Source organism: Ammospiza nelsoni, chromosome 3 (genome assembly GCF_027579445.1).
Source record: "Ammospiza nelsoni isolate bAmmNel1 chromosome 3, bAmmNel1.pri, whole genome shotgun sequence".
Lineage (NCBI taxonomy): Eukaryota > Metazoa > Chordata > Aves > Passeriformes > Passerellidae > Ammospiza > Ammospiza nelsoni.
In genome coordinates, this window is record NC_080635.1 from 16,378,435 (window position 1) to 16,394,645 (window position 16,211).

Genomic DNA, 16,211 nt, shown 5'->3' on the forward strand with positions numbered 1-16,211 from the left:
TGTGTTCATCTTTAGGATGCATTTTAAGCCTGCAAATTCCTTTTTGGTTTAGTGGCAAATGGCAACCCGGAAAGAAGCAGCAGCATACTGCCAAAATGTGCTTCTATGCTTCTGCATATAAAAGTTCACTTCTAAAAAAACTTCTGGTATGGCATTTATTTCGTTTGAACAGATCGATTTATTTTCCCTCCCCTCCCTGTGATGTTAAAGTACATTTGGCAGTAATCAGTTTATCCTTATTAGAAGCTGTGGTAAAAGGCAGAGTTGCTGAGTCAATTTACTCCATTTACTTCCCCTATTGAGCCTTAATGTGTCCCAGTCCCCACCCCTTACAGTGAAAACAACATCAATTATAGGGCTGACAGGAGCCTGGGACTCAGTGTAAGTTGCTCCTTGGGGTTATTCATCTTGCACCAAAAAAACTGGCACTCAGCAATATTCATCACTCCCCCCTACCTAAAACGATTGAGTAAACACTGAGGTGAATTATCAGAGGGGTAAAAAGGAGGAAAACTGAGTTTGAATATGTTGGAGGCAACTTTGGGCTCATCTGGCAGGAGAAATAGAGCCATCAGCCAACATGCAAGCTCCCCACCACTGTTTAATATTGCTGCAGATGCTGGAGGGAGGTTCAGTTATCCTTACTGCTTCTCATAGCCTGACCTGCAACAGCCTTTCTATTTTGGCATCTGGGCTGGAAAAGCAGCTTCAGTCCTGGAAAAGCAGCTTCAGCACTGATGCAGCAGAGATGTGCTGGGCGCCCAACTCTCTGTCAGCACCTTAGGGAGATATATTTAAAAGACTGCTCAGTTTACAACAGTTTGATCCCGTGATATTTGTATTTACTCCAAACATCCTGAATCCCCTCAGGTGGAAAATAATTCAAAGTGGGAACCTAATTTTCATAGTTTTTTTGTGAATATGATATGGTAAAATCTTTTTCTCTAAAACCTCACAAAATAAAAAAGCATGGAATAAAACTCAGAATGTGCTTTGTTACCATTACCTCCCCTTACTACAAAATAAAGCAAAAAAAGCACATCCAGCCAAGCAAATCCAAACACGAAAACCTCAAACTTTGTGCTAATTTAAATTTTCAAAGTAATCTTTAAAAAAGAAAGAGGCTCTGCTTTCCTTTACCCAAAAAATAGAATGCAATCACGGTAAGGGAGGAGAAATTCCCTTACCATACACCTGGTTTGTTTTTACGCCCGGTGCTGCGGTTAGATGGTTGTCTAAATAAACAGAGATTAGGTGGAGGGCTTTATCTCAAAGCTGGCACTGGTTATCACACTGCTTCCTCCCACTCCCTCCCTCTGATTGTGAGTTGTATAAGAAGACTTAGCAAGCATAACTTAGAGCTGATAACCTTTGAATGTTAGTTCAAGGAAGCTGTGCCATAGTAACAACAACAAAAAGAGAAATTATGCAAACTCTGTCACAGACTATTCAAACAACTGGCAATTTGACCCTAATTCTGATTTGAAAGAAAAAGTATTTGGTAAGTTTTTTGTTTCTAGAGTTCTATTTGAATTTAGCATGATCAATAGTATTAATATTTGAGCAGTAGTAACAAAAAAATAGAAAGAAAAGATTCCAGGAATAAACTCAAGTTTATTCTTCAAATCCTCTCTCCTTTGGGGATCTTACTTTAAAATTGCTTTAACAAAAGGAACCTGTAATGTTTCATTTGGCTAAATTGCTCCAGCCCTGCAGTTGAGGGTTGAATTGATCTTGATGTAGCCCTGGAAGAAGACAGTGTTGACATTTGTTTTTGATGGTAAATGAGATATATATATATATATCTATACACAAGCAGGGGACATGAGGAGCGGCTGGTAGGTGATGGGCAGCTTCTGGCCCTCCATGAAAGTAAACAAGAAAAGTCCTCGTGGTTCTGCATGGCTGTGAAATCAAAACACACCTTTTCTAAGTGTGTCTTGGCATGCTGATGGGCAGGATGCAACACACAAAGAGGAGGAGAAGGGTCTTTGGGGTCTTTGCAATGTGCCTTCCATAAAATGAAACAAACCAGCAAACCACAACCAGGGAGAGGAAGGAGGGGGAAGGCGTCCGCGCGCTACCGCAAGGCAATGTCATCACGATGTTGGGAAGCCAGCTCACAGTGAGCGGGTGAGCGCGGGCATCTCTGCCCTTGTCGTTCGCATTACCGCAGTGCCACGCGCCCAGTTACACAATGCGTAAAGGCGAGGGTTATTTCTAGGACAGATAATTGAACATTAATACTCGTTGACATTGTCGTAGGAATGATATGTCAAGCTGACAGGGCCTATGTGCTTGCATCTGCTGATCGGCTGCAGATGAAGGGATGTTTGGCAGATTAGACCTGGGGCCTCGACACTACCGAGCCAGGGATGATACAGCCATTAATCATGAGCTGCCATCTTGGGCTGCCTTCCCAAAAACAGTGGGTGCCTACTTTTGGGCGTGGAGGGCATGGTTTGCAAAACAGCATCAACCCTCATAAGTGTACGCACACCTCTGTGTGCATAAAGATTTATGTAGACGTGTAAAAAAGATTAAAGAGGAGCATCCTTGATGCTGCATATGCATGAGTGCCGCCATCGTCTGAAGAAACTGTTTTCAATCTACTAACGTGAGAATAAAAGGCAGCGGAATAGATGAGAAGTTCTCCAGAAGCATTGAGAGCATGATCAAGTTTGATGAGGTGTTTCTGATTATCTCTATGTTAGGAAGTAAATGACATAAAAATGGTAGCAGAATTAGTTGTTGGTTTGGTTTTTTTCTAGAATGTTTTTTGTGTCTCTCTTGTTCTGGATGTCAACAGGCCTTTCAAGGCAAGGGTGCTGTAGATAAAGTAGTTAGTTGCAACCACTCTGCCCCCTTCCAGCCAAAATCCTACAAAAGGTGCCTTTCAATATAATTTAAAAAAAATCTTCAGAAAGCAAATGCTTTTGTCACAGCATTTCTACAGCCAGACCCTGCTGCGCAAGTTCAGAGGCATGAGAAGCAGATGGAAAACAATTACAGGGGCCTCTGACACTGGAGTTAGTTCTACTTTCTTAAAATAGGGCTAAACGTCATGTTTGTAATGTCTTGCATACAGTTTGGCTCTGCATAAAATGCTACAAAATAGGGCCCTTGAGAACATCCATTATCACATTTTGGTTAACATCACAGATTTTAAAAATCCCAGTTGTAATGAAGCCATGAAATAAAGCTTTCATCTATAAAGATCTAGTTTCTCTTTGTTATTAAAATAAAGTAAGCCATTAAACAAAATATATGCATATAATAGTAAAGTTCATAATCTCCTATCATCAAAATAATAAATTCAACTTTTTTTTTTAATTGGAGCAGTCATCTTAGAAAGGTTCCTGTATAGAACAAGATCAAATGTGCCTGGTTGCTCTTTCTTACTTTGTAACTTGTTAGTGGTGACATTTTTTTGGTCTTTAACTACTTTCATTTAGATCTTTCTAAAATAAATGAGTTTGGTTCAGAAAGGGGGGGAAAGCAGAGGGGGATTTTTGAGCTTGAATTGAAAAGATTTATTATATCTTGTTGCTGTTCTTGTGAATTGTTAATGGCCATCACATCAGAAATGTGCTGAAAGCAACATGCAGTTTTGGTACTTTTGCTTCCAAATACGTGGATTGTCTCTTTTATGGTAGTTTCTGTGAAGGCGTCTGCATGCGTGTGGTGCTTGATGTGCTCAGATCTTGAAAGAGAACAGGCAAGAAAGGGATGCTCAGGCCAGGGATGGGGTGGGCACTGGCTGCTTACAGCTGACTCTGTTTGGGCTTTTGAAAAGCCCCTTCCAAAAACCCCTGTCCTGGCCTCATCCATTCATCATCCCATAGAAGATGCCCACCGAGGGTCTCACTTCACAAAGCTGAGGACATATCCTTTAGGCAGACCAGGCTTTGGCTATGTTCACTTAGCAGCTAAGTGCCAGCTCTAAAATTAGGCAGGTGGAGACAGTTTTGCCCTTTCAGGGCTCATCCCCAAGTGCTGGCCGATACCAGCCCCTGGGAAATGCCTCACACCATGAATATTTCCACTGAAATGCAAAGCTTGGTTCCACCAACCCTCTCTGAGGGAGGATACAGTTAGGTCTTTGGAGGCTTTTGAAATCCAAGTGAAATTGGTAGAGACCTGCATTGAATTTGGGGGAAAAGATTATTTTTTATGAGGGAGTCCTCTTGGTCCAAGAAGTTTTCTAAGAGGGAAGAGCCAAGCCTTTTTAATGACATTTTTAAAAGGATGAGAATCAATGCATAGTGAATATGTGGGCAAATACATGTGCCTTTTCCCAACTCTCACCAGATCTAATCACACTTTTTTTTGGTGCATGTTCTTGTACATAGAAATATCATCCTGGGAACATGTATCTGCTTTATTCTGAAATTGGTCGCATTAGCAGACTTGTTTCTTTGCTGAGTTGGGTACATGATTAATTAGAGCAATTGTTTTTATTTGGAGACTTCTCCATTCATCTCTCAGAGTTAAATTTTAAGGCCAGGCTGGTCAGAAAGTGGATTTCTGTACAGGCCTGTACCCTGAAGCCAGTCAAAGGGATTTCACACAATAAATGGGTGTAGATAAATGAATTCTCTAGCCAGAAAGCAGAATTGCTTAGTCAAGTTTACTGAGTTAAAACTTGTCTGTATTGTTCATGCATGCAATTGCACTGAACTTGGGTTATTTTAGCAGAAAAGAACTCATTAGACCTAAGGAATGAAGGGAGAATTTATGAGGGGCTCTTATTTTCAAGGTAAAAATAACGGAGAGTGAACTTATGGGGAGGTAAAAGCTGGGATGGATAAAATGAGAACAGCTGAAATAGCTGGTCGAGTGCTGGAAAGTGAAGCCCAGCTCTAGCCCAGGTAAATTGCATTTGAATTTCAACCTCAGATCTGTATGCACTCTTCTTTGGCAGATGTTGAATTGATAATGCCTGTGTGTTAAAGAATTCTGATTGTTTCTTTTGCCACCTTCGCAGCTTATGAAAATGCAAGTAGCCCTGCCTAATGAATATTAATAAGAGTGATAGCTGGAAACACACAAGCCTGTGGCTCTTTGGAGCTTGGATGGGGTTAGCTGGAGGATTGTTGTGACTGGGAATTTACATGGTTTTTAAGAATAAACTTCCTGAAAGCTTTTACATTCTCCTTTAAAAGCTGATGTTTGTTCACAGTACCTGCTCATGTATGCATGGGGATTTTTCTCCCTTTCCCTTTCTAGATACATGTGAGATTAGTACTACAGATGGCATGTCCATGTTTTGTAAAACAAGGCAATTTATTAGATGAGAAGAGAAAGAGACCCCATCTCTCAAATTTACTTCAGTCCAAGGTTAATTGTATCAATAGCAATGGTTTGTTTTTTTTTTATTTTGCTTGTTTATTTTTGCCTTTTCCCACACCCCATTCTCCCAGGCAGCTGTGGCAGTTATTAGCAGGGCAGGGAAATGACACTGATGAATTCTGCATCTCCAAACGTCCTAGGAGGCTTTAAAGCCCATTTCATGCAGTTAGTTAATCGGGCAGCTCGTTAGCCCATTGCTGGACCTCACACATGGCAGTCTAATAGCAGGGATAGCTGTGGAGAGGCTGGAGGATGGGAGGGCCCCAGGACCTGGCTCTTCAGCCAGAGCCCCATGGACAGGCACTGCCTGGAGCTGCTTGGAGCTCCCAGTGATGCCAAGCAGTGCCAAGCATTGCCAGCGTCCCTCTGGTTTTGCCAGTGCTGTTCTCTGGCTCTGCTGGAGCAATCCTCTCCAGACCTTTGTTTACTCACGTGTAAAAATACCTGTTACTAACCTTTCTGCCTGTGTCATAGGTCCCATTTGATCTGCTCTTCTTTCCCCAGATTCTGTTCCCAAAACTGCTAATTATGCAAAAAACCAAGGCGCCCTTTTTAATAGCTTCCTGCTCATTGAGAGCTGCAGGGGCAAACTTGAAAAGGAGGGTTAGTGCGGGTCAGAACTCAAAAGGCAAATAGAATCAGAGAGATATTTATTTATTATTAAAAGAAACCCACAGTCTTGTCTTGATGGTAAGGACTGCTGTGATGCGTCATGGAGTGGAGTTCTTTTTCAGAGTGGTGGTTTAGGGCTGGGATACTCTTGGAGAGTTTCATGAAGGCTTAGTGAGGGGATTTTATGAAGATTCAGCAATTAAGATGCCTCTGCATTATAATTTCTGCCAAATATGTAAAAAGACTTACTGTGTATTCACTTTACAAGTAAACTTACTCTTTCTAGAGCTTTGAAACAGGAGGGAAACCCCCAGCTTCAAAACAGAAACACATGTATGCACTGCATTTCTCTTTTTGCAAAAGGCCTTTTCTTTCCCTTCTCTTGTCATGACAAAAAGGCTTAATTTTTTTTAGCCAGCATAAGGGAAGAGGGAAGAGGGGGAGAGTCATTAAAATGCAGTTCTTTCAATTACGTCCCGTTATTTGTCATCTTTATTGCTTTTCTATAGTTTCATTGCACCTTTAATAGCACGCCTGGTCAGCAAAGGTGAGCTGGAATGTGAACGCACTTGGCTGTGCTGCCGTCAGTGCCTGGGAGCTGTGCTCGAATCCCAGTCCCTGTAGATTTTAATGTCCCTGCAGACTGCTGGCAGCCTGCTTCCAGCTGTGGCAGGCATGATGCAGTGAATTGCTTTTCAATGTTCTTTACTCAAATAGGCAGTAATTACAAGCTTAAAGAGGTTTAGTGGTCCAGTAAACTACATAATCACCCCTGAATTAGCCTGGGCTCATCAGTTGCAGTCCAGCAACCTCAAGACTGCTGTTTGTATGCAGGCTTTATCACGTAGCAACCTGAGCAGCAGGTGTGGAACAGCAAGAATCCCCCATAAACACAACTGTCTACTGGGGACAATGATCTCTAATGAGATGAGGCTACAGCATCACTGTAATTTAAGTGGGAAAATTAACGCCAGAGAATGTGCACTACTTCCGAGAGTCTCTGCTTCTTCAGAGAACAGCAGTGTTTTCCTGGCTTGTTTTTTTTTTTCTTTTCCCTCCTTCTTTTTTTTTTTTTCCTGCCAGATCTTTAAATGCATCTTTCTCTTTTTTTTTTTTTTTTTTTTTTTTTTTTTTTTTTTTTTTTTTTTTATGAAGAACACATTGTGGTTTTGCTTATAAGCTGAGTGGTCTTTATTCTTTTACAAGGATATGTTGTGAATATTTAATGGTGGACAGGGCATCTGTTCAAGGACTTTCCATGCCAACAAAGCAGCATTGCAAAATAGCAGCTTTATCTTTTCATTTCCTTCCTCAGTGGTAGTTTTATTTTTTGTTTGTTTTGTTTTCAAATAGAAAATGTAAAATAGAATGTAACCCTCCTCACCTTGGTGCTGAACCATTGGCACCTTGATGTGTTGGTTGCCTTGAACTCTCTTTGTATGATAGCTTGGCCCCTTCATGAAAAAAGAAGTTCAAGCTCCTGGCAGGAAGCAGTTTGCTTGGTGGCTGGTCCTTAAGGGTGCTACCACCTTGGGAAACCTGCTTAAAGCTCCTGCTCCATCCAAAATCCTCTAGGTTTATATTAGGGATCTGGCTGAATACAGCAACCCTCCATAAACCTGATCACACAGGTGTGTAGAGTAGGGGATGGAGGCATAGGGCAGTGGTTTTTATCCCTCACAGAGGGAGCTCCAGATATATGGAGGACAGCCTGGGAAAAAGAGGAAAAAGCACAAATAAAAGCTTTCAGCTTAACTCTATGGGATTACAACTGCTGGCACTGGCGTTTCCCAGAGATTGTAGAGTTATTTCCGAGCCCACCTGTTTAGAAAGTCATTTGAGGTAGATAAGGACACTGACTTATTGCTGGGAAAAGGCTTCTGGTTAGGAGATATTTACCTGGGCTAATCTGTTTTAGGCTGGCTCTAAAAACAACAGCAGTGTTTTTACAGAGTTATCAGGTAGTCGGGATTTCCTTTGGTGTGCCAGTGATATTTTTTCTTCCTTCCCAAAAGCTGCTCACCTGCCTTTTCACAGCTGTCTGATAAAGATGTTGGCTTAACTGAAAAGCTGGGTTTCAAGGCTGTGAATTTTAGCTCTAAGGCAGTTGCAGTCAGATGATGCATTTCCTCAGTTCCTTTGGTGTTGCTTGGCTGTAGTGTTTCATAGTTTTGGCTGTGTTGTGCTGCATTTCGAGGAGAATTTCGCTAATCTTTTGGATGCAATTTTTTTTTAATTTCTCTGTCCTTGGTTAGTTTTCGTCTGTGAAAGAAAAACAGTAAATAACAACAATGAAGAAAAATGGCAGAGGATGCAAAAGGGCATCACCCAGGTCACTTTAGCAAAAACAGTCTTGGTCCTAGAGTAAAAAATTCCTTCTTAAGTGTATCAAGCAAAGTTAATGTGTATGTGCAAGCTGTATGTGTGTGTGTATGTGAGTGTTTCTGTGTGCACATACATACAGGCACCAAAGGAATGTTTAACATGGGAAAAGCTCCACTCAATTACCCCAGTATGGTGTGGGAGTGTCTGCATAGGCTCAGCTTGAACTGAAAACCAGTAGGAGCCAGAGTAAACTCCAAACACTGGGGTCTATCAGAGTGTCTCCAAAAGGAAATAGCAGAAGCACCATTGCTTGGACTAGCTAAAGCGCAACTGGAAAAGGCAGTGGGTAATAATATACGGTATGGAAGGAATAATATTGTAGCAGCCAGGAGATGGATTAGATGAGTTAAAAGGTTTTTCCATTTTCTGACTTCTGTAATATCCTGTGCAAGGGATGATCTGAACTTTTTTTTCTTAATGAGTGCTCACATTATGAGTAATTTGATGGGGCCACCAGAGAAGTATTGGCAGCGCATCCTAAGCCATACCATGTCTCTCCATCAGCCTTGGAAAGGATATTTATGTTAGTGAGTGCCAAAACTTGTTCACAGACAACTCTTGCAAGAAAATTATTTACAAAAGGGCAAATGGGAAAAAAGGAGAAGCTTTTTTTTTCCCCCAGCATAACTTCTTCATTAAAAAGGGTCGCTGTTGCCAGTACCTCTTTTCCCTCCTTGTAAACCCCCACAAAGGAAATGTCTCCTCCCCTCCTCTGCCTGCAAACCACCCCAACCGCTGTTTAATCAGGTTAGCTGTGAACACACATTCAGATTTTGAAATTTCTGGGGTATTGGCTCTCTCTTTTACACCCTGCACTTGCCTTAGGAGAGTCAGGTTCTGCCTCCTTTCCTCACCTTTTATTTTTTGGCAAGGTTTCCAAAGCAGCCTGCAAACCCTTTTCTAGGGGCAGCAATAGGCAGTGTCTCAGAGCCCATCTCATAGGGATGGGCTGATGCTAAAGACTAAAGCAGCAGCCTATTGGCCTTGCTGTAGGGGTGCAGGCAAGTCAAAGCAATGCAGCATCTAGTCACACTGCATATTTTGATGCATTTTTGACTTTAGAAGACCAAGCTCATCTGTTGATTTTGTGTTCTTAGTTTGCAGTTCAGTAACTCTGGCAGCACCAGGATTTATTAAAAGTAATGTTACGAGAAACGCCTTACTGCAGGGATATTAAACTATTACAATAAGTTGAGGAAATATTTTCTTTTGAAGGAGGAAAAAGCGGGCTTTGTCTGCAGCATGACCGTGTCATACGGCTGTGCTGAAAAAGCAACGAGGAGCTTGAAATGCTGAAGCCAGCTCACAGTTCAGTAGCATTATCAGGCTGACTCACTACTCTCAGCCAAGGAAAAGACTGTGAAAACTTTGCACAGGCTTTTTTTCCTCCCAGCCTCAGAGATGCATTTCTAATAAAACAACTTCCTTCTCAGTGTTTTAGTATTTCCTCCAATGTGCAAGCCAATCCCACGGGATAAACAGGATCGAGTTTGCAGCTTCCGAGTTGAATTTTTTTCTTCTCCCCCCTCCCTACCAGGTCACCTCAACTTGGCAACTTTTTACAGCCTTGCCTGAATATAAAGCAGGTCACAGGGATGGTCTATAAACCTATTCAGGCAGCCTGCAAAATAGGCAAGGGGGCTCCACGCGTTCGCTTTATCGCTCCCTCTCAACATGCCGGTGGCCGGTGAAGAAAGGAGGTTGCAATCTTATGACTTTATGGATAGTGATCCAACCATTTTTTGGCTACATTTTGAGTGCAGAAACCCCCATTATTCTTTAGGAGGCCAGAATGTGTGAGGATCTAGGACTCGACTGCTATAAATTCAGGCTCTGTTCTTAGACTACACCATGCACTGCTTTTGTAATGCAAATGGAAGGCACAAAGTGTCCCTTTGATAATGTGCAGTCAGGAGACAAAAAAAGCATTCACTGCAACAGTAAAACTAATTCATAAAGCTGAGAGACAATAGGAAAGCATTATGGATATTAAAAAAAAATAGTAATTTCTCGTAGATCAACTTGATCATTAATGTAAACAGTTCAAATGCAAAAAAAAAGGAGGTTGGGGAAGGGGAGAGACCCGAATGGCTGTGCTGCCACCTTAGCTAACCCTGGACAAGTTTAAGTAAAGCAAGAATTTAGAGTTCAGCATAAAGTCAATGTACAGTTTGTCACTGGAGGGCTGATCCTTGGGCTTTATTCTGGATACTGAGTTAGGCTGGGTTTCTCTTCAGAAACAAGAAAATCAGAGTGTTGGGATTTTTTTTTTTTTTTTTTTTTTTTTTTGATGTTAGAAAACAGTTAATAAACACTCCTGGGGCATAAATTTTAAGGGGGTGATTTCTCTTCATCACCTCCCAGAGTTTAGCTCAGGGTCGCTCACCTTGGTGCAGTGCACTGGGCTCCGGAGGAGGCAGAGGGCTGGAGGAAGGGGATGAAAGGGCTCCGAAATGGCTCTCCCGGCACGGCTCGGCCAAGCCACGGCTCTGCCACGATCAGGGCAGCGCTGGATGGCGGCCACAGGCTCCTCCTAGCAGGACACGCCGCCTTTCTCTCAGGATTGCTGCTGCCTCGCTGCTCTAGCAGAGCTGCTTGGCAGCCCTGGTGCTGAGCCGGTTCGGTGCCGTGAGGAATTAGTAATCTGAGGGGTGAGAAGGGCAGGATTATTTTCCCATTTTCCCGGCACCATTATGATGCACTGCTGTCGCAGAGGAGGAGGGGAGGGAGTGCTGTCGATGCCGGGTTACAGATAAGATAAAGTCTGTCGCTGTCCTGGCATCCTGCATTTGGTGCCTGGGGTAGAAAATTTGAGGAGTACGTTTGGACAAGGTGTAACATTAAGAGACAACCTTGGATACTTTCCATCTGTACCTAATGGAGACTTTACCCACCATCTGTAGTCAAAGGTGATTAAAAACAAAATCTTATTGTTTCTTTTGCTAAAAATGCTTTCAAGCTGCATTAAAAAATGGGCTTTTACTAAGGTACTGCTCGCTAAATACCATTCATAAAACAGTGATGAGAAAATATGATGGAAAGTTAAATTTTTCTCTCTGTCACTTTGATTTCTTTGTTACTGCTAAAATGACTGCTCTGACTCATATTTTGCATAGTTATTTTTACCTTTTCAAATGTTCCTTAACTGTTCATATTACCCTGGGCAAATCCCCCAGGGATAATTTTCATTTGCATGCAGACTTTGATGGTGTTATTAAGCAATCACTTTCTGTACTAAGTCATTATTAAAAGTAATACCACAGAGCCTCAAAAACACATTAATGGTGCCAAACAATCCACATTTCAGTGCTAGATTTATGGAAAGGGAAAAGCACAAGGTCTCATATCATACAGTGGATGCTGCTCTGTAGCTCTGTAGCAGCAGCAGGCTTGATCAGAAAATATCACAGCCAAATTCAGAGCCCTTATCTGTTGTCAGCCTTATTTCTTTAAATGCCCTTTTTTGGTTTGGTGGGTTTTTTTGGTTTTTTTTGGTTTTTTTGTTTTTTTGTTTTTTTTTAAACCTGCCTGCTTTCTACTTCTTTTTCCCCTTGGATTTACCCTTTTCCTCTGGCCTTGGCAGGAAAGCCTGTCTGCAGTCTTCCAGTATACACAAGCTGGGCTGGTTCTGGGAAGGAGGGTCAGCCTTCCCCTCTGTAATCACTGTTTTATGGCTTTCACTGGAGGTGTTAATGCAGATCAAATGGAAAACAGTCCAGCATGAGCGTTACAGCTTCTCATGCTGCCCTGCATACGGTCCCAATCGTTAATTCTTATTATAAGACCTAAAGGTAATTCTGTTTGCTCTCCTAATGCATTGCGGCTCTCCCGGTGGTCCCGTGTCTCTTTTCTCCAATTCCCATCTTGATCAATTGTTTGCAAATAATTAAGCTTTTAAGAGATAATGGTAGGAGCTAATGTACACAACAAAGTAAAGGTCTCAAATCACTGTTTATTGAACAGTTTGCCTTGATATCCCAAAGTGATCCAGAGTAATAGGTGGACTTGTCAGCTGGAGTCACTGCAGTGGTTTTAGTAATTCTTCCTTATATATTTAGTAAAATTATGGAATATCTCAAGTTGGACAGGACCCATAAGGACCAAATCCAACTTTATCCTCTTCACATGACTACCTTAAACTTAACCATTTGATTAAGATACATTTTATACATATTCATGCAAATATAATATCTATACACACAATAGATATATATCCATATCTATGTGCATTTGTCTATATTCCTTCAAACAGCCATTATTAGAAAGTTTTCAGAAGACAGTAGTCATTCTTGTGTGAGTGGGGTAAAGACCAACAGCAACAGTTTTGATTGAATTTCCTATTCCTTCATAAAATGGCAGTTCTCAGGGTTTCCCTCTGTCTCTGTTGCAATGTGATGTCTGCCTTTGCCTGTAGCACAGGCCTTCCAAGCCCTGTGGGTGGGAATGCAACAAGGCTTTGAATGTTTTTATAGCAACCTAGCCTGTGGCATGCTGATTCTTTGTCAAGTCATTTCTATTATTTTATTTTATTTTTAGTCTACAAAGGAACAGCTCGTATGAAAGCTTATATAATAATGTTGCTTAGTGTTTAAGATTACTTTAAACCACACCGAATCATAGTTAAAAAGCCTGCTGCATTGTGACCCTTTAGCTAAGAGGGATTAGCTGTGTGAAATCCCAGGCTGTCATGTGATTATGGCAATTACAGATTTATCATGAAATTAAAAGTTTATGCTGTACGAGGGTATGCAAAAAAAATCAGATGACCTTAGACATACCACAATTTGAGGAATTTGTAGTTTGGGACTTTTAAAGTAATTATTTTTACAGTGACAATATTATTTTGATGGCTAATTTTATCCAGTCTTGTCTATTAAAAAAAAAAATGTCCAGAACAATTGAAAATTGCTTAATGGAGACAGACTTCTCAATTCCAATAGCTAGAGGCTGTCTAGTAATTATTGCTTGCTGCATGAAATTAGACACAGTTTGTTCAATTACTTAAAATTAGATCACATGTAAGGTGGCAAAGCAAAATAAGAAAAAAAAAAAAGAATAATTCTGTCCTCGCTTGATAGCAAAGTAATGAAATGAGAAGTAAGCTGTAAAGAAAATGTTACGAATCATCTCTGTAGGGTTTGGAGTTTTTTCATTGAAGGGAAGAAGAATGTTGTGTTCAGATAGATGGACATGAGTATGACTGTTGTGGATGAATGTGTGTAGAACGCAGATGGTAAAATACATGCTGCATTTTTGCATGTGTAAAATGCAAATTGCCCATAAAAAGAAGACACTTCTTTCCCTCTGTTTTTTACTTTACAATTCTGGAGCTGTTTCATGGACACACAGGAAATACAAGGGATGATCTACAGGTGTGCACGTCATCTGTGAGCTTCCTGCCAAGAGAACAGTACTTTTAAAATAATTGAAAATTCCTCAACATTTTTGAGTGAAAAAAGATAAAAAGTCTCTTTTGGGGCTGATGGCCATGGTGGTGGGCTTTGAAATTGATATATTGAGTTAAGAGAAGTTGCTGAAATTCCAAGAAAAATTCCTCTGTGGTAATGTGAAGTGATACTTGCATGTAACATAGCCATGAGAAGTCAGACTATGCTGTTTAAAAAAATATGTAAAATCTGCCAAATAGCTATAATACCAATAAGATTGTGGGATTTTATGAGGTTTTAAATTCTTAAGCTTTGCAAAGTTTCAGTTTCATGTAATATTACACTGAAGAATATATCCAGAGAATAAGGGAATTTTGGGGGGAAAAAAATGGATGAATGTGTAACAGTAAATACTTTGTGACTATCAGCTGCTAAATAGTGTTGGGATAGGACTACACAGTTACATCAAATGACCTTTATTGAAATGCTACTAAGCACCTTGCAGCAGTCCAGGTCTGAATTAGATATGTACTGAGACCTGGGCATCCAGGTTAGGAGCTGAACCAGTTCCTTGAAACAGGGCTTCTCCTTGAAACTGTTACATTTGCAGTATTTGGCCATTCTTTTTTGTGGCAGTGACAGTTTTGCATAGATGGGAAGGACAGAAATGATATTTCTACATTTCAGACTTAGTTGTGGTTTTTGCTGTTGATTTATTAAGCAATCTGTATTCATGCAGAAGCGAATTTTCTGAGAAAGCAAATCAAGTTCTCACAAGAAACTTATGATTGAATTATAACATTATCTTCAATTAAAGGAGTATTTATTTTCTGTCTCTTAGAATTAGCTCAGCACAGCTATGCTAATGTCAGGCAAAAATGTGCTGATTGTTGACCTTGCATTGGCCTGTGTTCAAAACACAGACATTTGTTTATGTTCAGGATGCTGATCTTATTTGCAAATTATTTTGGGACACTGGCAAGTTTTGCCTTCACTATCTCAGAAAACATCAGTGTGTTTTAGTTTTACAGAGAAGCTCTTTATCACATTCTTTGTTGTTCAGTTGAAAACAGAGAAAAGAGAAAAAAATAGATTATTTGACTCTAATCGGTCATTTGAGACAAGTACAAAAATTTTTCAGCTAATGCAACAAACATCCTTCTCAAGTATCAAGGTACTGTCAGTATCCTAAGCAGTTATTTCTCCACTTCACTAATCTTTATAATTAGCTTGTCTTTTACTGCCATTAATTAAGTGATGTAGTAGCCCATTAATAATTATAAAAGAGTGACACACCTCAGCATTTTCACCTTTCAATATTAGATGTCACGCTTCTGTTTTGGTTTGGTTTGTATTTTTTTTTAATTTAAAATAAAAGGTAGGCCAAAAAAGCACATTGTTTTAAATGTTTGTATTTATTTTGGTGTCTTATAGCACCCTTACCCTTCAGAAGAGCAGAAAAAGCAGTTGGCACAAGACACAGGGCTCACTATACTTCAAGTGAACAATTGGTAAGTAATTTTCCTTAGTGTTTCTATCTGGCTATTCCTTTGGGGACACATCTTGCCCTTGTTGTTTCCCTCCCCAGAAGTTTATTGATACAAAAGGGATATAACCACGTGAGTGGTTTCAGGTGTAGAGGGTATGAGGTTTGCTACTGTATTTTATTTTCCCATCATTTGGGTAGATCTCAGTGTATTCATATCTGATACCAGTCCTTTTTCTGGCTGAGTTATGTGTTCTTCAATAGGAAGTCATATCCATTTGCAGGACATTGGTCTTGGAAGAGGTTGAGATGTCAGGGGCAAAACAGGGACAATTGGTCCCATTTCTGCTGAGCATATTGTTATTTGGGGTTGCTGTCATGATTTTTATAGTGTAGTTAGAGAGGTTTTTCATTTTGACTGACACCCTTGAATCTCTTTATCAGTTTGTTTTCAAAATCCAGTTTATGAATAAACTTTGAGGACAATCTGGTTCTTTGCTGCCGAAGTACAGTGTGGAGCAACTTTATTTATTTGTTCCAGCTAAGGGTTGGTGGAGCCCTGCTCTGTTATAGTAGTGATTCATTTGAAGGAAGTCGGGATCTGTGCTTGTTCTGCAGTGGATTTTGGGTTTTGAGCTAACTGCTCAGGGTGTGGTGAAAGCAACCAGTGAAAATTACCCGAGATCATGCGGCAGCAAACCTCTTTTAAAAAAAGTTTGATTTATTACCCTTTGATACTGCATCAAAATGTGGGTTCCTCCCACTATCCCAGAACAAGTGTCATACTTGAAGTGTACTGCAATCTAATACCTTGTAAAACTAAGTGTATCTAATTAATTGTCCTAATATATTTAGATTAGTGTTTATGATGGGAAACCTTATCCTCTTTGAAGTAATACCCAGAAAATGGTCAAGGCGAACAGCAAGCCTGCTGGGGAAAAGCGAGGGAGGAATGCCAGTTTGCAGACAAAAGTTGGTTGGGGTTTTTT

At 40.5% G+C, this 16,211-nt stretch overlaps 1 protein-coding gene across 3 annotated transcripts in view; it reads left to right on the forward strand.

The window, feature by feature from the left end:
* MEIS1 (Meis homeobox 1) overlaps positions 1-16,211 on the forward strand; it is a 108,222-nt gene that overhangs the window by 70,241 nt on the left and 21,770 nt on the right. For all 3 annotated transcript variants that reach the window (XM_059467959.1, XM_059467958.1, XM_059467960.1), the window contains exon 9: positions 15,171-15,247. In XM_059467959.1, coding sequence (XP_059323942.1) covers positions 15,171-15,247 — 77 coding nt within the window. The remainder of the gene's footprint in view (positions 1-15,170; positions 15,248-16,211) is intronic.